Source organism: Cervus canadensis, chromosome 2 (assembly GCF_019320065.1).
Source record: "Cervus canadensis isolate Bull #8, Minnesota chromosome 2, ASM1932006v1, whole genome shotgun sequence".
Lineage (NCBI taxonomy): Eukaryota > Metazoa > Chordata > Mammalia > Artiodactyla > Cervidae > Cervus > Cervus canadensis.
The window spans coordinates 51022907-51050674 of NC_057387.1; the positions used below are offsets into that span (position 1 = coordinate 51022907).

At 44.6% G+C, this 27768-nt stretch overlaps 2 protein-coding genes across 4 annotated transcripts in view; one reads left to right on the forward strand and one right to left on the reverse strand.

Annotated features, from left to right (window-relative positions):
* LRRC8D (leucine rich repeat containing 8 VRAC subunit D) overlaps positions 1 to 24121 on the reverse strand; it is a 129238-nt gene extending 105117 nt beyond the window's left edge. Inside the window, exon 1 of one of the 3 annotated variants that reach the window (XM_043460715.1) lies at positions 24015 to 24121. The gene's annotated coding sequence lies outside the window, so the exon portion shown is untranslated. Of the gene's footprint in view, positions 1 to 3614; positions 3728 to 23586; positions 23705 to 24014 lie in introns of those variants that run through there. The other 2 variants (XM_043460714.1, XM_043460716.1) reach the window with 2 other exon arrangements.
* On the forward strand, positions 23436 to 27230 carry LOC122428817 (translation initiation factor IF-2-like). Its single transcript, XM_043448933.1, has 2 exons — positions 23436 to 24720; positions 25376 to 27230. Exons 1-2 carry the CDS (start codon positions 23436 to 23438, stop codon positions 25393 to 25395), a joined length of 1305 nt encoding a protein of 434 aa, XP_043304868.1. The 3' UTR covers positions 25396 to 27230.
* The last annotated feature ends 538 nt before the right edge of the window (positions 27231 to 27768 follow it).

Sequence of the window (27768 nt, forward strand, 5' to 3'; positions counted from 1 at the left end):
TTAAAGTTCACGATTTCTAACTGAAGACAGTTTGTATTTATAATAGACATGAAGGATAAAGAGAGAGGGTTTCAAAAAACTGAAAATCCTAATGTACATTTATCTCCATTCCCAGTCCTCTCCTGACCATAAACTTTCCCTTGGCATTTAACATCAAAGGTAGTTACCCTTTCATTCTTAGTTCACAAGCCATTACAACCGTTCAAAGACAGAAATGGCAATGCATTGTGTATTAAGAAAATATACATGTAGCATTCCATTCCTCCTTTAAAACAGAAAAGATCATTCAGTTTATTTCTTCTCCCCACTTTTCCACCTTCTCTTCCTTCTCCTGATGCTCTGACACAATTCTATAAAGATACTCAAAATGTTCAAGAAAAAAAAAAATTTTTATCCAGCATTTCCCAATGAAAATGTACTCCAAATTTTAATTTATATTCTTCTCAGCGTAACATAAAAATCCTAGCTAAAGACAGCCTCAACATTAAACACTGCAAAAATAAGAAAAATAAACATTTCTGTCTAGGGAGTATTACAAAAATATTTAATACATAAAGTGTATATGGATTTGGCCATGTCTTTCTATAATATAAGCTTTTCAGTAACTTATCCTGAACTGGGATAGGGAGGTTGGGGGGGCTATGTGAGGTGGTCATATAGTATATAGGGTAATGGGGTGTGGAGAGAGTCATATACATCGTTTATTAATTTATCATTTCTTTTCTGGGATATAAACTGTGTCCTAAGGGTAAACCAGAAGTTTTTTTTATTCTAAGAAGTTAAAATATGCTAATCTGACCTTTCAAAAATACTGTTCGCTAGGACCGGACAAGGTATCTGTAAATTAAAACATGCCATTAGAATTTTGGCAGCAGAAAACAAGTCACAATGATGCAAACACAGCTAAATCTAGTCACTAACACAGAGGAAGTGTAAATTTAAAAGATGGAAAAAAACAAAACAATAAAACCCCTTAAACTCTGGGTAGAGAGGAATGGGAAAAGACCTACAGATTTAGGTAAAGTTAATCTCAAGTCAGTGTTTATCAGCTCTCCTTTAGAAAGGTGAAAGGTCATCTGAATCATCCCTGCCATCTCTGCCTTAGGCAGCAACTTTCCAGATTTCAAGGGAGCCAAGCATTATAAATTGTTAAGACCCCTGTTCAAGTCCCAGCATGTCCATTTACTTCTATGACCACTGACAAGTCACATTTTATCAGCCTCAGTTTCTTCTCTCCATCAAATGGAAAAAATGAATCCTGTTTCAGACTGTCAAAAGAAAAAAATACATTATAAATAAGATAGAGAAAATGCTCTCTGTAAACAGAAAATAGGGGGCTTCCCTGGTGACTCAGTGGTAAAGACTCCACCTGCCAATGCAAGAGACCTAGGTTTGATTCCTGGGTCAGGAAGATCCTCTGGAGGAGGAAATGGTAACCCACTCCAGTATTCTTGCCTGGGAAATCCCATGGACAGAGGAACCTGGCGGGCTACAGTTCATAGCGTCACAAGAATTGGACACGACTTATTGACTAAACAACAAGCAGAAAATGAGGATCTAAAGGTCACGCATTATTATTCCTGGGTTATTATTTAGCTATTATTAAATTCCTCTAGAGTGGGAATAAACCCTGTTCCTAAGTAGGGGATAAGTTTGAGAGGTCACAAAGGCTGTTCTATTTTACCTGAAACAGAATGACAGATGCTGAGCAAAGTCCTCAAGTAAATTAATGAACCACAGGGCCAAGAGTATACCTGGGTATAAAAAATAGAGGCAAATGGTTGAACAGGTCTTTCCTTTCAAGAGTCTCTCTTAATGACTTGTTTTCACTTTTAATCTCATGATGCATTTGGCAAGAAGAGGCACAAACACAGACATATGAAAATCAAATTTAAGAAGTCCACATCTATCTAGAAAAAGAGAAAATTAATTGCTCAGTGCTCATAGTGTATCTTGGTTACTTAATGCTAACACAGTTATACCAATTACTGATAGTATCACAATGCTCAAAGCAGCTGCATTTTAAGAGATTAAAGTTCTGAAGGATTATTGGAATAATGGGATCTTATAATTCAAATTACCTCCATGCTGCTAAAAAGAAAAAGAAAGGGGAAGGGAGGGGAAAGTACAAATTTAACAGGCTGAGAAACTACCAAAGATTTTCCTTTCGAAGCAACATCAGTTATGTAGTAAATATATTTTACTATAAAAAATTCAGCATGGGGGGGGGTACGATGAACATAGAACACCATGAATTTAGGCTCCGCTTCCCAAGGAAGCACAAGTGCCCAATATGATGAAGGCGCTAAGTGTACACAGTATTGCGATTGTGCATTTTCCCTCCCTATTACAAAAAGAGACCCCTCTTTGCGGAATCTCCTTTTTCTCCCTCCAGTCATTTGTTTGGATCCCTTCTTCCAAAAGAAACTGAAAGACGATGTCACTGGCTTAACATCATTCAAACATTTAATTTGAGGCTACAATCTTCCTACCAAACTGACTCTCCTCAACCATCACACCTCCCCTGGTGTCCCTCTGCAAGGCTGGAATTCAACCAGACAGATAAATAAAAGCAGGAAAACAACGCTGGGCTTTCACTGGTTTTGGGGGGGTGGGAGTGTCCATCTGATTTAGTCCCTAGAGAGAGAGGAGCTGCCAGAGAAATGAAGAAGCAGAAAGTCTGCGCATAAAACCAACCTCTGCTCCAGCATTTTGTTCTTCACCTCTGCACTTCTGAGACGGAGCAAGACAAGCATGTGAATTGTAATCTACCTAATGAATTTGAGAAAACTCATTCTGTTTTACTCTGATGAAAAATGGCACTTAATGAATAAAGATGTCAGGCTCCTACCTTTAAAAGTACTTCTGTCTCAGTAAGGGAGCCTGGCTAAGAAACCACGACTGGAGTTAACAAACCAGACACCAGACTAAACATCTCACAACTAGCTGCCCCTCATTCCTGGTCGCTACCTTTCCGGTGTGTGTGTGTGCATCACCAGTTCCCTTAGGTCCTGACAGTCTGGCTCTCCCAGAACGGAAAGCAAAGAGCCTGGACTCCTCTGTTACACCGGCTGAAGAAGTGGGATTTCTGAGTCTGGACACCAAGACTCTTGCTTCCCTTTCCACTTTACACATCACCCTCAACTCATCCTCTCTGTCCCCTAGGTTCCCACCCCACCCACTTACAACACTGTTAATAACACCCTAGCCAGCCATTTCTGTAGATAACCCCCGGCCCAGGGAACAAAGTGAAGAACAAAGAGCCGCTGCTTCAGGCGGCAGGAGGAAGACAGGCGAAGGTGGAGAGGGCAGCTGAGGACTCAGGAAGCCTCCCTGGCACAGTCAGTCCTGCCTGGAAAGCTCCCGCCTAGAGTGAGTGGGTGAGGAAGCAGGGCAGGTCCCCGGGCGCCGTGTGCTGCCGCGCGCGTTTGCGCCCGAGTCCATTGCACCCCGCCGGCAGCACATCCACAGAGTTTAGAGACCCTCCGAGAAAGCAAGCAGCCAGGGGCGCACAAGGTAGAAAATGCACGCGAGCGAGGCTGCAGCGCGGAGCTGCAGATCGGCTGAGTGACAGCCCAGCGCCCAGCCCGCGGGCTCACGACCCGGCCTCGCACCTGGACCAGGCGGCCACCCTGCACCCTCAGGGCGCTCTCCTCTCCGGGGACTGGCTGCTGGCGGGCTCCGCGAGCTGGGACCGGCGCGATGCGGCGGGGGCTTCACTCTTCCATCCTGGGACCCGGCAGCACGTTACCGACGGCCGTGCACTTCCTGTCTGAAACACACAGGGGAGAGAAAGAACTAGAGAGATCCGAGCGCCAGCCGAGCGGAGGCAAGGAGGGAGGGAGGCAGGCCGGCGGGGAGGGCGGCCGAGGGGGCTGCGGGTTGCATAACCGCCGCCGCCCGCCTTGCACGGTCGGCGGCCCCCAGCACTCTCCTCGGCGGGAGACCCGCCACCCCGGCGGCCCGCGAGGTGGCCGCCCCGCGGCCCGGCCTCCCCCTGCCGGCCGCCTGGCCCGCGGCGCGCTGGCAGCCCTTCCGTTTCCAGCCCCCGCCTGGGTTCCCCTCCCCGCGCTACCTAAGTCAACTCCACGCTGTCCGCCTGCCCGCCTAGGGGTTCCTCCTTTCCTCTCCTCTCCTCCCCGCCCCCGGGGGGGTGGAAATCTGACGAGGGGACGATATAAAGACTAGACAATCCTTACCAGGGAAGAGGAAGCTGGATTTACGCACAATTTTAAAGTTTAAGAGCCACATCCCCGTATATCCATTCCAGCTCAGCAGCCTAAAGAGCTTCAGGATGGGAAAAGACTTGTCTTGCGCCTGGCTGACTCAAACTGCCAGAAACTGGCAGACACGAACTGCCAGAAAAAGAAGAAAAAAAGTATTCTGGGTTCCTAGGCTCCCTCTCTACTGAGACCCTTAGCTGCACAGTGCCCTAATATTTATATATACCAATTCCACATGAAAGATCATCATATCGTGAAGAATGCATATAGTGCATTCCTCCAAAAAAACAAGTATTTCTCTGGGCGTACAAATCACTCAACAGTTCCCAAATTCTGGGTTTATGTCCATTTTGTCACCGTGCGACGTAGGTGAACCTCTGGGTCCTGCTAACAAATGGTTTAAAAATCTGCCATAAGCAGACTGTACCAGCTCTAGGAGTGTTCAGTGCCCAGTTTCTGGGCTTGCAAGTGAGAACAATTTCATCCCTACCGTGCGTGCCCTTGCCCAAGAATCTATCAGGTTGCCAGGCACTTAAAGCACTGTCTCTGATCAACAGTTTCTTTTATCATCAAAGTGATGGCTTAAATAAAAGTTATTCCTGCTTCAAAACTCAACATGAAGAATAGTATATAATGAATGATTATTCTACATGAAAATTTCAATTTTGACTGAAGTAGAAACTGATGGACATTAAGCTCCTGCTCAGTGTTAGCATCTCATTTTAAACTCCCTTAAATCTTAATATTTCCCAATAGGTCTGCAAAAGTCCTATTCTCACATTCCCAATTGAGGAAACTGGGTCAGAAAAGTTAAGTATCTATCCCGATGTCTTAGCTAAAAAGTAAAGTGGAGAAGTCTTTTCTAAGTATAAAGTCTGCACCACTTCCTCTACACTCTAATTCTCAAAACAATCATGAATTCTCAGGGAAAAATCAAGCCCAGTGACTACCCATGATCCATCCCTTTGTCTCCCAATGAGCCTACAATTCCATACTATCACTCCATCACACTAGCTGGGCTCCTTACCCACCTGAATTATATGTACCTTGAGACTCAAGCAGAGGACACCGTGCTCTTTACCATTATCTGCCACTGGCTCTGTCAGCCTTTTCAGAGTCACTCCGTGGCAAAAGTTCAGAAGGTTATGGGACAGCCACTTATATGCCAAGGTACAAAGTCTGTTCAGTTCAGAACCTAATCTGCTGACGAATATTTGTTCCCTGAATTCTTTTACTCTAACTGGGCTCTTTTAAGAAGAAGGCAAACAAACACACACACAAACAAAAACCACACCCACACAAAATGAATGAAACACGCATGGACTCCACTCTTGATGAAATCTGAAATTCTCTCACTTTTCATTTCCTTCTGTTTTAGCACTTAGTTCGCACTCACCTGTCAATAGCATGCTCCTATTAGCCTCTTGACAAGCCAAGAAAGAGTATGTATTGAAAGGAGATTAAGAATCATGGCAACGAGGGGGAGAGTGAGGGAGAATGTGAGTGCTCGTGTCTTGTCCCCCGTGAACCGTGTCTCACTTGCCCTTCCCTGCCACCTTACTCAGCAGCACAGGCTCTGGGAACTCTAGAGCAGCTAAGTCAAGGGCAAGGGCAGTTCAGGTGTGCCAGTCGGGGCTGAGCAGAAGCAAATGCATTCCCATCCTTCAGGTCCGCACAGTGGCATGAGGGCTTATTACTAAAAAACCTCCTGTGGGCGCTTAGCATCCTTCTAGGGTCCCGCTCTGCCTCTGATGCTGTCATTTTCCTTCTCGAAGTCCCCTGTTTATCCTGGACCTGTCCACTTTCCATTTCTTTTCACAAACTTAATGCTTCGTCCCAAAGCCCTGCCATTTCTTTCCCATAAACTATCTGCTGGGAGGGAAGGGGGACAGAGAGCAGTTAACTCGAAATTTCTCTCAATTCTCTCATTTAGAAAAAAAATGATAATTACCATGTTTTGGATACAATTCTATTTTGAAATACTTTTTGGTATCCCTGCCTTCATTGCTGTTACTTATTAATCCAAGAGCCTTGAAGGAAAAACCTCTAAAGAAAAATTAAATTCTTGAGACAAAGCAAAGGAAACATGTTTAAGTTAAGCTGGATGGATCCCAACGTTCATAGTCTGGATAATGCAAGACTCCTAAGATTGCATCTGTTCCTGACATATATGTATCCTAACCATCACAAGGCCTAAGCATCATATCACACATTCCCATGGCTCAGCTATTCTCCTGCCCCTTCTGTATTTCATGGAAATTGTTTCTTGCTTTCCACTGTTAAGTAGGAAAAAAAATATTAAAATGACAACCTCATAAAAAGAGGGAAACTACTCCTACTCCTGGGTAGGCACAAATGACACCACAAAAAATAAAACTGATTCTGGAAGAATACTGGAGGTTAATTTTTCAAGTCTCCACTCCCTAAGTACCACAATCCATGGACGAATACAGCAAGGGTGTGAAAGCCATTTTTGAAGCTCCAAATTAAGTGACAAGAGACCGCTTTCCTCAGGACTAATGGGTGTGGAGGAGGAGATGATAAACTCATATCCAAAAATGATGTTCCTTATCTTTCTTCATCTTCAAAGAGAAAGTCCTTACTTTGACGATTAAAAATGTCTGCCATGCAATTTCTCTGTGTGAGGATCCCTGGCCATTATTACAGGATTTTCTGCAAACAAAAAAAGAAACGTGACAAGCCATCTGGTTACCTAAGAGATTGCCTCTCCGCACCAGTAGCCTTCACAGTGGCATCCCTGTCTGTGTCTCCACCTCCAGGGTAGCACATGAACAGGCTCTTCTGGGAAGGAGTTCTCTGGCACTCACACTCACTTCCCGGCCTCTGCAAGACCAGGACCATGGTTTTCAAGAAAGATGTCTTCAGAGCCAACTGGCTGGCTTGATTGGCATTTACCCACAGAGGGTTATTAGCCATTTTCAAGGAGCCAGAGTACCATTTCCCGTGGCAAAAATGTAGCAAAGGGATGGATGCAAATCACATTAAAAAAAAAAAAAAAAGTCTGCCTGCAAGATGGTTTAGGCTCCCTTTTGGACACAGAGTTCCCTGGTTTTAAGAAAGCTAAGCAAAGCATTACTTAGAACGCCTGCAGCCTGACTTGGGAGACCCAGCTGCAAGTCAGTAGCACAGGCCAGGATGGCTCCAGGCCTGAGCTGGTAAGTGTACTTCAACACACACACACGTTTGGAGCAGAATTAGTACTATTTACATAGGACCCACAGGTGCACTGCCTCACTGAATTCTCAGAACTGCCTTTGCAAGGAGGACTCATTACCACTGTGTTATAAGCAGCAGAGCTCATAGGTGTTAAGTCATTTTCTCGAAGTAGCAGATAATGGGGCAAAAATTCACCCTGGGTCTGTTCTTCCTCTCGAGAAGACATGAGTAGGTGCATTTTGGCTGTGGATTTATTATTCTGTGCTACACATCCTTTCCTCAGAAGACTCTCACTTTTAAAACACAACGTGGAATGTTCTCTCTCAACTACATCCTGTGACTTCATCCCCTTGCCAAGTTTTTTGAAAGTGTAAACTATAACTGTGTTCTGCAATGGGCAACTGATTTTTAGCAATATGTCAATATAAATTAGGTTGAATCTGATCTTAGGTTGCAGCTGACAAGTGTTTAATAAAAAAACATCCACTGGTCAGTCAAATTGTAATGGACAAAATCTTCATACATTTTTTCCAACTTAGAATGCAAATATATATGTAAAATGGGTCACAATGACTGATGTACTGTGATTTAGTGAGTATAAATATGAAAGATTAGCAAGGAACCATGAAGGCTAAGCTAGATGCAAATACTTGTACGTAAGTTAAAGTAGTCAAACTGCTCCTGGCACAGACTGTGACCATGAACAGCCTTGAGTTATTTACTGACTGTTGATCATGATGAGTATTGTGTAGACTAAACAGTGTCCTGTAAGACATTTTTCTTTGGAAGGCATGTTTTGTCTATTCATCTTTTGGAGTGGGTATTTCTGCCTCCTTATTAAAAAAATATTTAAAAAATTCTCTTTGGGCATCCTTTAAAAATAATATATTAAAGAATCCAACAACTTAAAATAATTTCTTAAGAGGTCAAATGAATATAGTACTTATCACTAAGACAACAACGTTCTTAAAAGGACTTTAAAAATACCTAAATATCTGCACAATTACACATTGGGAAGTAGCACTAGGTGAGTTGATAGGGAAGTCACACACATCACTGTCTACTGATTTATCAATTCTCAACTATCTGTTAAAATGGAGCCTTACAAGGTGGCAAAGTTGGACAGTTTCATCTTCATTTCCCTTCCTTTGCCTGTAGTGGCGTGACTAAGGCCAGGAAAGAGAAACAAAGTGCCTGGAAAGTCCAGAAACGTTATTATAAACTTTTGAAAGATTATTCATCAAGTTTCAAACTAAACCTAGCTAAACAAATTCTGACCACTTTACATGTACTGACTCAATTATTTCTGATAACACCACTTTGAGGCAAGAACTGCCATTACCTCCATATTACAAACCAGGAAACAGACACAGAGCTATTAAATAATTTGCCTAAAGTAATATCACCTAGCAAATACCAGACCATGGGCAGCCTAGCCAGCCAGAGAATCTACCTTTAACCAAGACATTTTACTACCAAGGAGACACAGCTGGCTTGGACTTGCCTTCTCCAGCATTAAAGTTCATGGGGAATACTCCCATGATAAGGCAGAAGGAGAGAAGTGAAAGGCTCAGAGGTTTCCTTTTCTGCAGCAAGAATGTAACCACTGGTTATACAGGGTCAGGGATATAGCACCTGCTACATGTTGCTGAATAAATGAATCCTGGAAAGAAAGAAAAGATATTTGCAGAACAGTAAAGTTGGGAAGAAGGGCTGCTTCCTTACCTTGACCAGAATCCTGGATTTTAAGGCTCCGGGATTGCCTGCCTCCAGCACAACTGAATGAGCAAGGGGAGGGAATGCCGTGTGCTCCCCCTGGTTTGATCTTGATGAAGCATTTGATACAGTGTCCCATACAATCAGGATCCCAAATCAACTGAAACTTAAGTGGCTACAAGATCCACACAGGAGTTAAGCAGGCTGGCAAGAAAAACACCCTATACATCTACCAGTGTGATGAAGAAAAGAACCACAAAGAACAATATTCAATTTGTATTCAAAAGTAACTTAAGAATTGTTCACACTATTATAATCAAATTTGCACATACCATTAATTTGGGAGCTGTGAAAAGGGCAAATGAGGGCAAACCAACTGACTCAGTTAAATTAACAGAGGGGTGAAGAAAAACAAGAAGTTTGGTTTTATTTTTGTGCTCCCTTTAATTTTCAGGGAGGGGCTGAGAGTGCCCATTGGGTAGTAACCGCCTCTAGAGCTGAAATGCCAAGACTGAACTAAGTAAAGTAAGTATTGGATATGTTTAAGATTTTAGGACCTTCCATCTGAACTTCAAAAAGCATGATCCTATTATTGCACGGACCATCAGTAAAGTTCCATGGGAAATGATATTCCTTTCAACAAGAAGACTTTGTTAGCAAAACTCAAAGAAATGAAGGGGCTCAGAGGCTGAATTCAGAGGTCAGATGAAAAAGTCAGTAGTGTATGTATAATCTGGCCCTGCTACAAATATGCCGCTCCGGCAGAAGGTCATGAGAATGGTTTGCAAACACACGGCAGGATAAAGAACAGCAGAGAAGGAAGAGGGAAGAGAGCAAAAAACTTGGACTAACATTATTTTTTTAAGCATAAATTATCATTTCTAATTTTTTTCAATGTTGAGACATTGCTTTTCCCTTGGTAGAACTGTCTGCCTTCCCGGTAGATTTAGAACTCAAGAAACGGAAGTAGGAGAGGTCCAAGACATTTAGGGGGAAAAAAAAAGGCCCAATTCATGCTAGGTCCCAGGAAATGCACAAGTGAGCATCATTTCATTCAACTCCTGAGAGAGTGAAGAACTGAACTATTAGCTCTGTAGAAACCATGCCCCACACAGTGGACGCCACAGCTCATGAGAGACTGTCAATGAAGGGACAGTCACCAAGGAAATGCTGCATGATCCACTTCCTTCAAAATTAAAAAAAGGGGTGGGGTGGGATGGGGTAGGGGACTTAACACAAAGGCATAAAGATTAAAGCCATAGTGCATTCTCGATATGGGTGGGAAATTTATGTGAAAATGATGATAGTCTGAGATTATTTAATGTATATACAGAATAACAAGCAAATGATGAAACCTAAATAGATCTTCCCCAAGGTTTGATTGCTGGCCCCCTCCTAAGGTTTAAAAATCAGATTGATGACGTATGATGATATGATGACAAACTCCCAATTGGCCTCTGAATAGCTAAAGGTTAGAGGTCCCTTATCTGACTGCACTCAGAATCACCTGCAGGCTTTTAAATACTATGTCTAGGGCAGGGGGGATTGCCAGTAGCATGTGGTGTTCCCATTATCTGTACATTTAAGAAACTCGCAGGCGACCCTATGTTGCAGTCTGGTTGGGGAACTTTTGCTGCAGACATTCTACTCCCTTCTAGACTCTGCCACTAGAACCAGTCATGACAGAGACTAGAATAAATGATTTCCTTTCTCAAGAACCTTTAATGGAATAACCTTCAAAGGCAACGGAATGAAGTCCAAATTCCTTAGCAGGACACTCGAGGCTCTCTGTGATGTGTCCCAAACTACTTCTCTGCCCTCCTTGGCTCCCCCATCCCTCACTCTGTCACTGCACCATTCCCCAAACACATCACACAACACGCTTCTTTTATGTCTTTGGCACTGACTGCCCCAACGTTCCCTCAGCTCACCCACCCTTTCCCCACCAGTCAGCATCTTTCTCATCGTTCAAGTCCGGGCTGCTCAAGTTATTTTTCTCTGTGAAAACTTTTCTGATCTTTCCAGCTAAAATCAGTCTCCCGCTCCTCTGAGCAAATGTCCAAAAAATGAGCTCATGCAGAAATGACAGCATATACTGCGTGCTCATTGAATGACACTGAACTGCTGTGGACCGGTCTCCCCCACTTCTCATACCATGGATGAGAGTCAGACAGGTTCAAAGTGTCCTTTCTCAGTTACTCACAAGCACTGTAACCCTCGGGAGGTTATTTAAACACTGTGAGCCTCACTCTTATGATCTTTGAAATGGGACCCACAAAGAAGGAGCCCTACCTTTATGACTGATTTGAGCGTAAAACAGAAAATGTGTTCAGCCCAATGCAGACCACATATAATGTACCAAGATGATAGCTGTCAGTGTTCTCTATCAACTTTTGTTTCCCTCCCTACGAGAATACATCTCAGACACATCACAGAAGTAAGAGCTCCAAAACCATGCGCTCCCACCCAAAAATAAATAAATAAAAAGCATTGGCTTTCAAAGTGATAAACAGTGATTTCTTAAAATTTCTTAAAGCCCTTTCTCCTTGCCCAATTTTGTTCTGTTATGAAGGGCATTTCATAATATTTCTATTGAGAAGTCATCTCTTAATCCCCTTTCTTTCCTTTTCAAAAATCAATGTACAAAATTCTAACGAACAAGCCCTGTCTGTCCCTCCTACTCCGGCTTGGCTTTCTGCTTTGAACTACAGTAACTGCCTGCAGCCACAGTGTCGCTGCCCAGAGAAATGCCTGCTTCACCCTCACAACAAACAACACTTTGTAGGCAAACTGGAGGCGAGCCCAAAGTAGGAGGGGGGAAAACCAAGGAAAAGGAGTTTGGGCCAGAAACTGAGTCGACACCCACATCATCGTCATTCTGTAACACAGGTAAGGAGGGAACGGGAAAGGAGAGAAGCTCAGATCAACGCCAACCTTCCCAATAACTCCCAGGCATCCAGCTCATCACCACCCACCCATGAGAGAGACTCCGAGACTTCCAAAGAACACACTGGTTCCCAAATGCCCAACACACATGGCCACTGTTGTCAGTAAAATATCATCACATGTAGTATGCAGCTTATCCCACACAATCAATCCTGTTGCTGTTATCAACCTCTCCACCAATTACAGGGGATGAAACCCAAGTCTCGAGAAGTCCAAAGTCAGTACAGAAGAGTGACAGGACCAATACTCAAGTCCTCTAAGCTCCAAAGGCTTGTCCCTTCCCACTGTCCTTTATGAAGTGTGAAAAACAATTTTTAAAACATTCTCAGAAGCTCACCAAATCCCTAAGCTGTAAAGGTAAGGTAGTTTCTGTCCTCTTAAAAACAATTCTGGTGCAGAGTGAGGACTGTCACAGCAAGGAGGCCCCACCTACAGCCCTTAGAGGGATCAATCCGGTGTCTCAGGACACTGCTCTAGGAAGACCATTTAGTTTCTGTGCCGAGATGGAAAATGTCTCCTGACGATGCTATTTGCTCATTTGGTTTGGGGATGAAGTGTTAGGGAAGGAGTATAATTTTTTTCTCCTTTTTTTTTTTTTTAAATCAAACCCTGATCTTGATAAAGGTGAAGTGAGGGGGAAAGCAAAAGAAGATTCCAAGGTCTATTTGTGATCCTTGAGGAGAGAAGAGTACTGGGGTGGGTAGCCTTTCCCTTCTCCAGGGGATCTTCCCAACTCAGGGATTGAACCCATGTCTCCAAATTGCAGGAGGATTCTTTACCATCTGAGCCACCAGGGAAGCCCAAGAATACTGGAGTGGGTAGCCTATCCCTTCTCCAGCAGATCTTCCCGACCCAGGGATCGAACCGGGGTCTCCTGAATTGCAGGCAGATTCTTTACCAGCTGAGCTACCAGGGAAGCCCATGAGAAGAATACAAGAGGCTGATATGCAGTCCTCAGACCATGAATGCCTGCGTTCCAATCACAGCTCTGCCACCTCCAGCTCTGAGGTCTTGAGTCCCTTGGCTGCTCCCAGAGATGGGGAAGCGCAGCCAGATGGGGAACTGGGCCTTGCCGTCCTCTGCTACAAAATGGGCTGTTGTGAGCAGTACGTGAGCTAAAAACACATAAAGTGCTCCAACAGTGCCAGGCACGTGTAAGTACAAAGCAAGTGCTTCCTATTATTATTCCCAGAACAGATTAGTCTCCATGATTGTATTCTTTTTTTTAAGTGTGTTTTAGAAGGTTAAAGAAGATTTCTTAGATAAGTTGTTAATCCATAATGTCCCCAAACAGCACAAAGATTTATTCACAAGTTTCACTTCCTGACAGGATCCTCCAGGATTTCCATCTGTGGACTAGAGTCCCTGGAAGAACAAACAGTGGAATGTGAAGAATTTTCCTTCTTCTCAGCAACAGTGCAAGTAAATCTGCACCCATTTCTCAATACTACAAACAGGCTTCCAGACTGAGAAAAAAAACAAGAAACTTATAGCATTAAGCTAACTAATGCAGGGGAAAATTTTTAAATTCACCTTATATCTGAAAGCAACTGAAGAGTTAAAAATTTAAAGTTATACCGGTTGAGAAAGACATGGTACAGATCATGTTAGGATGACAATCCTAAGGACTGGGATAAAACCTGATGAATCAAAAGATATCTTCCCCATAAAATGTTGGAATTCCAGAACAATGGGCTATCCCTGGGATCATTAAGAGAAAAAATGGTTTTTAAAAATCCCCTCTCAGGCTAAAAGTCTAGACTCAGCTGACACAGAGCTCTGCTAAAAAATCACCTCTCTTCTCTTTCAGAGACGGCGTAGTACAACAGGTTAAACAGTGAAAGGATTTTTCCCCAAAAGAGCAGATAAAACTAAAGACAGCAGCACTAGAAGGAAGGGTCACAACACTGGGCTGGGGTGGTGTCCTAACCAGGGGCACCTGGCGAGGAAGAGAGGCTAAAACTCAGCCCGCACTGGCCTTCAAGCAGCGTGCCTGGTGGAGCAGACGTGGCCCCCACTGCCACTAACCTCACACGGAAGGGTCGCGGGGGCAGCGTCGAGCGGTGCCAAGCAGTCCAACGCCCCAGAGCAATGCAAGCTGGTGTCCAGAGCCACCGGGAGCTGGAGGCCATCGTGCATGCCCCCTCGATACAATGCTGTGCTCTGGAAGGGCGGGGAGGAGTCTTGGTTTGTACAACGAAACATTTTCAGCTTTCCTGGTTTACTTTATGATGCCAGCTGCTCTGCCACCCTCCCTTTGCTCACTCTATATTATCCTTTCTCTTACACTCCAGTTCTCCTTCCACAGAAGCCACACGTTGACGAGCATACTAGGGATGGCAAGACAATAGCCCTCCGCCCACCCACAGAGGTTCTGCACTACCTCTAAATGTGCATCAGATCACAATTTTCCCTTCTCAGTAAGGACTCCTTTTTTTGGTTTCTCTCCTATTACCCCCCTAATCAGTTCTAAGATATAAAGAAATCTTCCTCTTCGCTTCCGGGATAGATGATCTTTCTTTACCTCCAGCGGCTCGTACCCTGTGTTGTATATTTCTGGGCCCACTTGCCTCCCACAGCCGTATCTTCTACCTGCTTCGCTCCCATATTCCACGTATTTCTCCCTCAATCATTACTCCTAGGAAGGAAAACCCTGTCAAATACATCTACTCTGGATATAATAAATCAGATTTAAAGAGCAGAAATTATTACATTGACAAGTATGGGGATTTTGGTTTGCTTTGTTGTTTTCTGTGTGTATGTAGGGGGGGCAGGGGGGTTACACAAAACAATGACATCACGTTTTCATTTGTTTCAATGTTCTAAAAGTCTATTATGCTTTTTGTTGAATGCTCTGCTTCCATTTACCTGGCCACTAAAGAGCTATCTATCTCTAAGGCCTAAGATCACAGGCTCTATCCAACCCACAAAGCTATTTTATTTGGTCTGCAGGAAGTTCTTTTTCAAATGTTGAGCTTAGCCAATCTCTCAAAATCAGGAGATTTTTAAGTAATCCAGATTTCTGGCTTACAGTGAAGATCTGTCGAGACTGGCCCACATTCCCATATGGCAACAGTTGGCTGCTGAGCAGACTGGCTGAGCAGGACCCCCTTGACAGGACCTGCATTTTCTGGTTCAGTCCAGGCCTGCCCCCCACTCCCCCACCCCAATCAGTCACCCTGAGGTGAGTACCAGGTGCCGTAAGCCACCTCACGTGAGGCCCACTTCAGGCAGTGTTTGGTATATGCCTGAGACCATGGCTAATATCCAGCTCCAACTCTCTCTCTGGTTAGTGCAGAACTTACAGGGGTAATCAGAAAGTTTCTCCTTGGTACAGAATTTTCCAGGTACAATTCACAAGGAAAAGAACTTACAACTAAGTAAAAAGGAAAATGTCCCATAGTAAAGAAATATTTGTAAAGCACTAAGTTAAAAAGAAAGACTGTATGTGTGGTGTGTGCATGTAGGAAGAGGATTCACTGGGTAAGCTGTGTAACACTGCAGACCATTTTACAATTTGTAATTTATTATTGGCTAAATATTAATATGAAAAATAAAACCGTTAAAGTAGAAACTCAGAGTGAATTCACTCCACTGAAATGACTATACTTGAACATAAAAAAATCTATAAATGAAACAGACTATATATCACATAAATATATGGATATTTATTGATTCATTATTAACTCAGAGGATATGGGTATGATTGTCTTTAATTGCATATACTTGTGATAGCATTTATTCAGCAAACATTTGCATAAAACACCTTCCAAACAGTAGCTACGTCCTTTTATGTTTATGCACAGTAGTGTTGTAGAGTCAGATCTAATTAGGAGGAGGGCACTTACTTAGTGTGTGCTACTACAAGTGGCATTCTATTACCAGTATTGATGATAAAAGAGAACAGGGCTAGAGAAAGCACCAAAACAAGTGATTTTAAATTACTCTCTCAATTCCAGGATCAACTTGCATTCAAGCCATTTTACCGACAGGCTGGTATTTCTAAAACACTGCGCTGATGAGAGCTCTGGCCTGCAGAGCAGGGGGCCCCCAGCTCCCCTCTTCTCAGCTGTGAGCCCATTCTTCAGATATGGTCCGTAAACAAGGAGCAGGAACCAGACGAGCTGTGAGGTCTCTTTACGACTCAAAATCAGATTCACTTTTTAAACAGAAACATTAATAGTATTATAAAATGAAGAAAAACAAACCTAAGAGAAATGAGAGGAATGCCGTACATAAGAGAATGAGCTTTGAAATAAAGACTAGTTTCAAATTCCACTTCCACCACTTCCTTGTGATTTTTTTTTTTTTTTTTGGAAGATCACATAACCTCTCAGGCCTCAGTTATGTTATCTCTAAAGTGGAAATAAGTCCATCTTCCACTCAGGACTGTTTTGCAGATCAAATGAGAATATATGTAAATTCCAGGGCACGGGTTTGGAATTATCAGTAAATGCCTAATAAATGATGGTTGTTATTACCTATAAGTATTCCATAAACTGTCCAATTACTTCTTGACCTAAGTTTAAAAAACTAGTTACAGATGATAATAAACTGATCTTAAAAGCTTATGAAGTAGGGTATCATTGCAAGAATCATGGGGGTCATTTTCGAAAGAATTTGAATATTCAAACATTTCTTAGAACTGGATTGGGAACAACCTTTAAAGAGAATGTGACTGATGGTGTTTCACGCCCAATGTGAAGGGCATGAATCTGTCTGGTCTCCGTTGAGCGAGCTCGGCAGAGGCAGCTTCCTGGAGGCTGACACCCTTGACGGAAGGGCCGTCTTACACTTCCTCCTCCTGCCTGCTCTGTAGACTTCACTGCAGTCTTGGTGATCTGTTGATGGTGAGATTTAGCAATGAGATTTATGGGTTGCTGTGGAAGTGAAGTCTTCTCTGGCAAAGTTCCTAACTAATACCAGCAAGCAGAGAAGGAAAGTAAAAAAAGCTTTTTAAGAAAAGAAGTGTTTACGATAGAATTGAACATCAATATGTGTGCTCTTTTCCCAACAGCAGGTGTCAAGAAGAGGAAACGGACATCTCAAACATCTCAGGAAGGCAGTAATTCCCAGACTTTTGATATCACAGACTAGTAAAATTTCAAAAGAAGACTGTCATAAAATTGCCAGATTTTAGAAGAAATCATACCAAAGACAAACCATCACCAGTCTTTCATAACCTATCAAAGTAAGCAAGATATCCCAACCAAGATTTTTTTAAAATCCTTTCAATTGAATAAACTTAGCACTAAAATTAAAACTGAAAAGCCTGCTGCATTCTCTTTATTCTTTTCCACAGGCTGGTGTAACTGTCACTATGCATTCACAATGGACCACAGGATGGTCCCCTCACGCCATCCAGTCCAGGAAGCAGCATCTCATGGAGCATCAAGGGCCACACAGTGGACCATCTGCTGTCTTGGTCATCATCTTCCAAGGACACAAATGTATCCTTAAAGCTCCTTGTTTATCTTAACTACCAAGTGTGAGTTGTCAGCCACTAATGTTTCAAAACTTCTCTAAGGTGTCAATACCCACCCTTTCTGTACAACTATGCAAGACGGTGGCTCTCAGTCTTGACTACACACCAGAATCACTTTGGAGTGATTTGGAGTATGTCATTGGTGTAGTATCACACTTAGCAGATTTCACATATCTTCAACGAGAAGACATTAAGAAATTACCATTCGTAGATGTCTTTTGAAGCAGATAGGACAGAAATCCTAGGTAACTTAATGCCAGGTTATCCAAACGAAACTTCACTCCCAGAGACTCTGACCCAAAAGATGCAGGGAAAGGTCTGGGCTCATGTAACTTTAAAACATTTCCCAGACTGATTCTGATGCCAGCCAGGGCTAAGCAAAACTATTTACATTATTTCCTGAATTTATGTTTTATAAGGCTTTAAGGAATGCACCTCTTCATGTACTCCTTCAGGTGTCAAATATCAACGCAGGGCCTGCTGTGGCAGGGGGGCGTTGGGGGGGGCACCAGGAAATCAGTGGCATAGAAGACAGATACATCTCTGCCTTCGCCACACTGACAGGGCACGGGAACAGGCAGACAAGGAAGCTGGCGGCTGAAATAGTACGTGGGAATAGGGGGAACAATCCAAGTTTCCTCTGTCCCTATCCTAGTGGTTTCATGGGCATCAGAATCATCTCCTCCTGGCTGTCTTCTTTCCAGATACTAGAAACTCTTATTTTTATCAGAAAAACAGATGGGCAAGGCTCTGTCCTCATGGAGCTTACATTCTGGCAGGACTGTCTACCCTCTCTAGGTACATTACATTGGTCATTGCAGCTCTGGTGTCTCACCTAAAGTCAGGTGCCCATGCTTTGAACAAAGCACAGTAGAAACTCAATTATGACTATGTTTTCTGTTTTGTGGCCAAAATCTTTCTGATGAAGCTTAGCACTTCCTGTCCTTTTTAATCTGCAACAAGTTGGGAAAACACTGTAAAAATATTTTTGAAGCCCTTTCCTGGATTTTCCCACCAAAAACCATCTTATGACAACTCTGTAATTCCCCCCTTAATACCTGACCTCATATTTGCCCACAAAGAAACACACCTGCAAATCTTCTGATGACTAACATATCCTGGTGCAGTTTCCCTGGAATAAATCCCCGTTGGTTAGCTATTTCATAATTCAGAAGAGTGCACTATCATCTGTAAACCTAGAAATTCCACTGTGTATTCCTTCTTTTTGAACAATTATGTAAATAAGTCCTAAGGGACCCTAGTGTTTACTCACCTTCAAGCAGAGTAATCTTCATCTTTAGCCTGTATCTGTGGTCTTTCATGCAGGTAGATTCTAATGCCTGCTCTATGACTATGTGTGTAAGCTGCCACTAACCACATCACCTCCCTAGGCCTCAATTTCCTCTTCTACCAAATACAAGCACTGATCATTCCCATCTATTAAAAATTCTCTGCTTCTACTCAAAACTGATACACTGCACACTTAATTCCAAGGTGACTTCAACTCTGATACAGACTTTGAAAGTGTAAAAGGACAATTTCTAAGGATTTTCAAATATGTCCCCATGCACGAAATCTCTTAAATTCACAAAACACCAGTTCTTACAGGAATATTTTCATCTCCAGAGAATACAGACAGGTTTCCCATGTTGGCCACGCACTGAAGTGAGAGCAAGCAGACTGTACCATCCGGACAGGCAACACACCTGCAGTGGACTGGGCACAATGGACATTCCTAACAAAGGAGGTTACACGTGTTGGCTACGAGATCTGCAATTTTGTTCTAGCACTCTCAACACTACTGGATGGTGACCACCTGAACCAAGTAATTTACTTAAATCTAGTGTGCTGGACAGATCTAGAACATTTGGATAACCTGGCATTAAGTTACCAAGGATTTCTGTCCTATCCGCTTCAAAAGACATCCAAGGATGGTTGTTTCCTAATGTCTTCTCGTTGAAGATATGTGAAATCTGGTAAGTGTGACACCGCACCAATGACATACTAAAGCTCCGTTCTAGGAGGAAGGCCTGTCTCTAAGACCCCACCTCTCTCTCCTTCCCCAAAAGTAAATCTGTCACTAATTAAGTATTTCAGGCATTCTAGCAAAAAAAGAAGAAAGAAAAAACTTAGCTAGGGTGGGAACAGACCTCATACATGGTTTTTGCCAATACCAGTTATTCCCCTATTTACCTCTTCACAAATTTCAAAAGCAACTCTGATTTGGCAAGCTTCAGATTTGCACAGAACATTAGCAATTCTCTTCCAGATGTCTAAATAGAATTACAAAGACCCCAGAGGATGGAGTATGGTTTTCAGAAGCTTACAACAGACTCAAATAATATCAAAAGGGCACTTCAGGTGCAAACATTAGCAAGAACTGAACTCCCCGTAGCTTGGCCACAAACACAAATTTCTCAGATGCCCTAAGCTTGGGGTTCATCAACCCCTGGAATTCCCCTCCATCACCCAGAACTCCCAGCTTTCAAATAGGACAAGCAGCGCCAAACAAAAGTACTGGGTTTCATGAAGTATTAATATTAAGTGACTACAAAGCTTTTGGCAAAGTCATCCTCCACTCCTCTCTCATATGATTAGAAAGCAGAATTAAGATTTTAAAATCTCAAAAGACTGGAAGACTGGACCAAAATAAATAGGACAGTACTGAACAGGGACAAAAACAAAACAAAAAACACCCACTCAGCTTCTCTCTCTCTCTCTCACACACACACACACACGCACACTTGCACAATGAACACAGGATGCAACAGCTAATATGACAAATACCTGGGAGTTCTGACTGTCCAGACCCTAAACATGAGTCTGTGCTGGGCTGTTTTGTAAGCTTAAGCTGCAAAAAGTAGATAGATGTTTGTGCCTTGGTCTGAGGAAACAGCTGTCCTACTGTACTCTTTGTGGACCAGGTCAGGTCTCCATTAACATATTCAATTTCAGTCACCATAACTCTCCATAAAAGATGCTGACAAACTCAGGAGGCAGAAACCATGTCCCATGTAGAACTGTGAAAAGAATTAGGACTATTTTGCTTTGAGAAAATTTAATCGGCTGGAGTGGAAAGAAGGAAACATTATTCTGTCTTTGCGCCTTCACAGGACTATCTGAGGAGGTGGGTCATTCCAGAGGAATAGAATCAACAGAACAAAGTTTCAGGGAAGCAGTCATCAGCTAATGATCATACACACAGTCCAAAGGCATGATGGCATGTCTTTGTAAGTAGAGAGGTCCCTGTATCTGGGGGTGTTTAAACAGATGCTGCCTCACAAATATAAGAGTTTACTAAAGAAGTTAGACCAAGACTTCTCTAAAATATCCAGTCTAACTCTGAGACTTCCCCATCTGCCAGGATCTCTCAAAAATGCCTTTTTCTCTGATTAGAAGTTGCTCAGATCCTAATCCATTCAGGTCTGAGTGTAGCAGAAGTCCCCTCGATTGGCTTCCCAACTCACGGTTCTTCCTCACCTTTCAAAACCACCTCCTCCGAAGCCTGTTCTGAGATATAACTTCACTTCACAGTGGCTTCTACCTTCCCTATCAAGGCAGAGTTTCTCAACTTTGGCACTACTGACATTTTGGATGGGATCATTCTTTGTAGTGGGGAACATTCTGCACACTGCAGGATGTTTAGCAAGATTCAGGGTCTCTGATCACTAGGTGTCAGTAATGCTTGCCTCCTAGCTAGGACAAGCAAAAATACAACTGTGTCCGGATATCCCAAATGTCTGCTGGGAGGCAAAGTAACCCCCTGTCGAAAACCACGCTTCTTGAAGCAAATAATTAACACCACTGACTTGTGGTTCAAGTCTTCCACTAACTATATCCCCTCTACCTCCCTTCATCAGACATCTTCTCTGTTCCAGCCAGGCAAACCTATTTTTGACCCATGACACGCCTCAAAGCTTCCCCTAACACATGTGCCCTCCGTCTTCCACAAGACACAAACACTCCCAGCTGGCTCCAAACATCCTTTCCATCTCCGTATTCCTTGGCCTTCTAGACAAATGCAATCCCTTGCTTCTGGTGGTGGTCTCACATGGACCGTCTTACTTGCTTTCTATTAGTACAAGAATCCTCTCCTTGACTAAGGCACCCCAACACCCACTCAGGTTCTCTGCTTCCTGCTGGTACTCAATAAATATTGGCTGGACTTTTCAGAATGTCAATATCAGCTCCAATGATACATGAAAATACATGAAATCCCTTACCGACTGCCATTTCAAAAACATATGTGATCAGGAGCACACGGGTTTGACAAAACTTTCATGTTTTCACAGTTAGTACCAATTTAATACCTACAGTACTGAGACTGAATCAAGTCTGACTTCCAAAATACAGCTATCAAAATAATTTAACTATTGGGACATCAAAGACACAGCAAACTTTTTAAAAATCAAAAAAGTTCTGAACAATGTAAAAACTAGGGGGAGAAGGCCAAGTTTTGACCAAGTTTTTAAAATTCTATAAACCTTGGCTGAAAGAAAGGAATATGGCTCAATACTTTCACTGTTGCATCATACACCACTCCACAGGATCATTAAGAGAATGGGGGACTGGGTCATGTAAGGACAGCTTCCTCTCCAACTTTCTAATGTGTTAGGTTTTAATCAACAAAGTACACACTCAGACGCCCTCAATAAAAATGAGACAAATCTAAGATAAAATGTTCAGATATATAAATAAACCATGCCAATTCAAGATTTTGGATTGCTTTTTTTCCCAGCTCCATGATTACCTAATCATTTCATGGGCTGCTCCCTTACCAGCCGACAGAGACCAAATACTTTGTCGGCACCTTATTCTACCTGATGTGTATCTCCAGATCTTTCCTATCTTGTTCTTGTATTCTAACAGCGTTTTAGTCAGTGGGTGTAGAAGACAAAAAAGAGAGGATTCTCACCCTGCGCTAGCTGATGGGAGGTGTCTGGTCAGTATTAACGAGCTGTAAAAATAAATGCTGCCTGAAGACCCCATTTATTGGGTATGGTGCAGAGTTCTTCCCACAGGTCTGTACCATGAAGAGGCCCCAGAACCCAGGAGGGGAAGATCTGAATCACAGTCATTCTTGGCACTTGGAAGCGCCCTTTGGTTGTTTACGAGGTAAACAGCCCTCCCCAGAACTGCAGACGGGAATTCCCTGGCTGCCCAGACTCTTCCAACCTCCAGCACAGAACACATAATAGGTGCTCAATAAATGCAGCCTGACTAGAATTTTATTAGCAAAGCTGCTAAAGAAAGTTTCCAGAAGTCAGCTTTCTCTTTACTCCTGAATCTCTTTCAAAATATGTCCTCAAAGCTTTCTTTGCCCAACAAGAAATTTTTTTTTCTAAGTCAAGGAGAAGGAAAGGAGGAAATCTGCGAAACAGAAGGGATATATGAGTCCAAGGGGCTCAAGTTGGGCCGCATGGTCGGCTAGGGCTCCCCAGCACCTATTCATCCTCCTTCTGCTCAGCTCCTGAGCACTCCAACCTCTCACCTCTGCACTTCTTCTTTCCTGAAACCCCACCTCCCCACCTTCTGACACAGACACCCCAACTGCGTATCCAAGTGGGGCCGCACACCCCACCTCTCCAGCAGGGACCTACCTCTCCTCCCCTCGACCTGAGGCAGCTCTTCTTTACTGCAGCTGGCTTTTTAAGAAACTAAAAAAACTCATCCCTTTATCCGTGAGGGATACCCCCAAATAAAGGGGGGAGAGAAACAGGAAGGCCCCTAGGAACCCTCCAGGCAGCGGAGGTGTGATTCTCTGAGCAGCCACCCCCAATCCTCCTCCTTTCCAAGCCCCTGGAAGGGATTCGCGCAGAAGTCCGGCTCCCAAGTGCCCACGCTTCCAAACAAGCTAGAAGCGGATTATACCGGTACCCAACCCGGAGATGGCCCGCGGCGGGCTGGGTGCACCTGCGGGCCCCCGGCTCCCTCCCCCTCGCGCTGGGGGCGGGGCGCGCCCTCACTTCCCAGCCCAGCCCACCCCGCGCGGGAAGGAGGCGGGAGGGGAGGCGTTTCTGGAGAAGTTGAAGGGCTCACCTTCTGGGCAGCGGGCCAGCGAGGCCAGACACCAAACACCCACCTCCGGGAAGAATCAGCGGAGCCGTAACCGGGTCTCCCCGCCCTTCCGATGGGGCGGAGGGAGGCGAGAGAAGGGAGCGCGCGTGGCGGGGAGCCGGAGAGAGGCGGTCGCAGGCCGGCACGGTCCTCCCACGGGGCCCACTCCGCGGCTCCGGCGCTCGCCGCTCAGATTGCCGAAAGCGGAACGATCTTCGGGGACCGAGGCTAGCGCTCGGCCCGGCCCGCTGGCCGCCCGCGTCCCCCAGCCCGCGAGGTCCCAGCCACAGCCTCCGCTCGGGCCGCGGCGCCGCGGGGCAGGTCGCCGGCGCCGGGGTGGCGCGTGTCGGCTGCGGCGCGGCTCCACCGGCACAGTCCCCGGCCCCTGCCCGGGAGAGGCGCGCACCAACCTTGGGGGGCAGCCCGGGCAGCTTTGGCCGCCTAGCCCCGGCTTAGGCGGAGGCGGGAGGTGGCGGCATCACCTGCGGCGTGCGGCTACTGCTGCTCCCGGACGCGCCGGGGCGGCGGAGGCGCGCGGCGCCCTGCACCCTGCTCCCGCGGCCCCGCCCGCGGCTGCCACCTCGAAGCGCGGCGGAGGAGCCGGGGCACCACGGGCGGCGGCAGCGGCGGCGACGGGAGCAGCAGCACATGACTCTGTAACGGGGGGAATTAGACAAAGCGTAACATGGACTCCGGGCCCGTGCAGGCGCTGCAGCTTCGGGACCAACCGCAGCCGGCGAGCGCCGCCACTGGCTCTGCCGCAGCCAATGGGGGCGGGCCCGGGCCTCCATGTGATGGCGAGCTCTCTTCCCCCGCGGCTCTCCGGTGCCGGGGGTCGGGGCGCTTCCGCCGCCGGGCTGGCTGACCGGAGGGAGGGGTGGCGAGTTCGGTGGCCCGGGGTCGGGCACTGGCGGCGGGAGGCGGCGGCGCCGCGCGCAGGTGCACCCGGCGGGGTGGGGGCGGCCGCCGGAGCCCGCCGTCCCCCCAGCTGCTCATCAGTGAAATGCCCACCTGGGCCGGGCACGATGCCCGCGCCCAATGTCGCCAGACGGGCGAGAGTCCATCTCAGGCACCTTCACCCTTCCTGGGGCTATCCTGTCAGCTGGACCTCTGATAGTAAGACGGGTGTGGGGCTGGGGTATGCCATGAAATGGTAGGGGGAAATTCGCCGAAAAGTCATTTCAGCGGCTTCCAACTGTCCTTACCTGGGATATAGGGCACACACAACTTTATCTTGGCGCGAATAGCTTCCCTGCCTAATTTGTTCTGTCTCTGCTATTGAAGATGCAAGAGAGAGTCACTTATTGTTTTTATCTGAGTCTGCTCTCCCCGACTCCCCTCACCCCATTCTTTTTTGCCAAAAATGTCACAGGAAAGTTTGTCCTCCACTAAATCGTGTTTCCCCAACCTGATAGTTTTCCCTCTTGTTTTTGTTGTAAGATCAAAGTATATTTGAAGTCTTTTTTCATGGGTGGGGAGAAGCAGGAGTCAAGAAATAACGTCACAAGGGATGTTTGGAGGTGTTGGTTTTTAACATGGCAGATGGTTCCAGCCCAGTGTTACAATATCTCCTTTTATCTGAATCTACCGATTTCCAAGAACATGAGTCTATGTGCTCAGTCGTGTTTGACTCTGTGCAACACACCGAACTGTAGCCCACCAGGCTCTGTCTATGGGCTTCTACAGGCAAGAATACTGGAGTGGATTGCCATTTCCTTCTCCAGGGGATCTTCCTGACCCAGGGATCACACCTGTGTCTCCCACATTGCAGGCAGATTCTTCACCGGCTGAGCCTCATGAAAAGTGGGAAATCTCATCTCTTCTACCAAGATATCTCCATGTCAGTGGATGTTCAATCAACATTTCCTAAGCATCTAAACGTTCTTCATAAGCATGCTGCAAGAATGTTACAGGTACTCAGGAAGGTGTGAGTTCAGATACAGTGAGAAAGTAGAGATTCGTTTTTAGGGTTTCAGGAAAGACTTCAGAGACAAGGGAGTAGAACTGACCCTCAGAGAGTGAGCACTTGTTCCCCTGACCCTGGAAGTAAAGAAGAGCAGCCCTAAGGCCGAGTATGAACAGAGCTCCAGCACACACTCAAGAGACAGTCCTAGACTACTTACAAGATGACACTAGATTTTGAGCCCTTCTCACCTCTTGCTCGCTCACTTCCCTTGTTCTGTCCTTTGTGCCAGCAGCCTCTCCTGTCCACACACCGAGCCAAGAAGGAGGTGTGTAGGCAGGAGCTGTGTGTCCCGTGATCTAATTACAGTACCAGATTCGCTGATCTGGGAGATTGGTGCTGTTTTAAAACTGTTAATGTCTAGTGGTGTGATATTTTGATGGAAAACACCTCACTACTATGATTAATTTGGAATGTTTTGCTGTTTGTAAAAACTCTGTTCCATGTTCTGATTTTCCCCTGAGTTTTAAAGTTTGATTTTAGACTTGAGAGAACTGATTTCAAGAATGGGATCAATTGAGAAAGGAAAAAAGTAGTACTCAAAAAACGAATGTAGAGAAACAGGCACATGTTCTCATAAATGTGAGTGTTAATTGGGTAAATCCATTTGGAGGACAATTTAGCAATTTTGGATGAAATTAATATGTGAGGGATTTTTTTGACCAGGCAGTTTCACCTCTAAGAATTTCTGCTTTGGCCATATGTATGCAAAAATCATGTACTGCAGAAGCATTTACAAGCATGTAGAAAGCTGTATGTATAGGTATATTTATTGCAGTATTGTTTATGACAGGAAACATAGAAGGGTGCGTAAGTTTAATAACAAAATCCCAGTAGGGGACTGGTTAAGCAATTTTAACCTGTTCTATAAAAATTAGAGACCTATTTGTACTAAAATGAAAGAATGTCCAAAATATATACATGAAAAAAGCAAGTGTCAGAACAATATGAATAGTATGATACCATTTATAAGCATATTTTGTCAAAAATGTACATGTTATTAAATGTATGCTTAGGGAAAATCTGGAAGCATATATAACAAGCAGTTAACAGTGGTTATCTCTGGATGTGAGATTATTAGGGTCGTTGCTTTCTGTTACAAGTTTGTGTATGCTTGAATTGTTTTTATGTTGAGTACCTATTACTCTGTTAATAAGAAAATAATTTTAAAAATTAAGATAAAATTGCTAAAAGCTGTACCAATGACAATAAGGATCACTCTGAGGATCTAGAAAGCAAAAAATGTCAGCTTCCCCTACTCCCCAAGAAAAACAAGTAGGAGGCAGCAAAGGATGCTAACTGACTTGACTTTGGATTGAAAATGAGGAAATATGATAGAAGAAGCATCTGAGGCTGCTCAAGGCCTGTCAACAGGGATCAAGTGGGAGAAATACAATAAAGCTTCAAGGAAGTTCTAGTCAACAGAGACTTAAGAACACTTACTGTCCTTTGTTGAGTTATGGTCACAAATTGGCGACTGTTTCAATACTTGTTAAATCCGAATCACACAAATCATGACTACAGCCAACACAGTGCTTGTGATGGGCCAGGCTCTGCTCTGAGTACTGTGCATATGTCCACTTTTAGTCCTTGCAGAAACCTTATGAGAGAAATACTATCCTCCTTTTTTTTTTTTTCCCCCTTTGGGAAGGGGGACTTCCCAGGTGGCATTAGTGGTAAAGAACCTGCCTGACAATGCAGGTAGACATAAGACATGTGGGTTCGATCCCTGGGTTGGGAAGATCCCCTGGAGGAGTGCATAGCAACCCACTTCAGTATTCTTGCCTGAAGAATCCCATGAACAGCCCATAGGGCCGCATAGAGTCCGACACAACTGAAGCGACTAAGCACGCATCCTCATTTTTTAGAGAGGCCTGGAGGAGTTTATAAGCAGTTCGAGATCACACAGCCTTCAAGTGGCCTTGCTAGATATTTAAGCCCAGTGGCCTGACTCTAGAGATACAAACACAATACTGAAGACCACATAAGATAAAGGTATTTATATGTGCGCCTTATTCTACCAAGTGATGTAATTCTAAGTTGATTTGAGTTTAGTAGTATTTGGAACGGAGAAGGCAATGGCACCCCACTCCAGTACTCTTGCCTGGAAAATTCCATGGATGGAGGAGCCTGGTAGGCTGCAGTCCACGGGGTCGAGAAGAGTCAGACATGACTGAGCGACTTCACTTTCACTTTTCGCT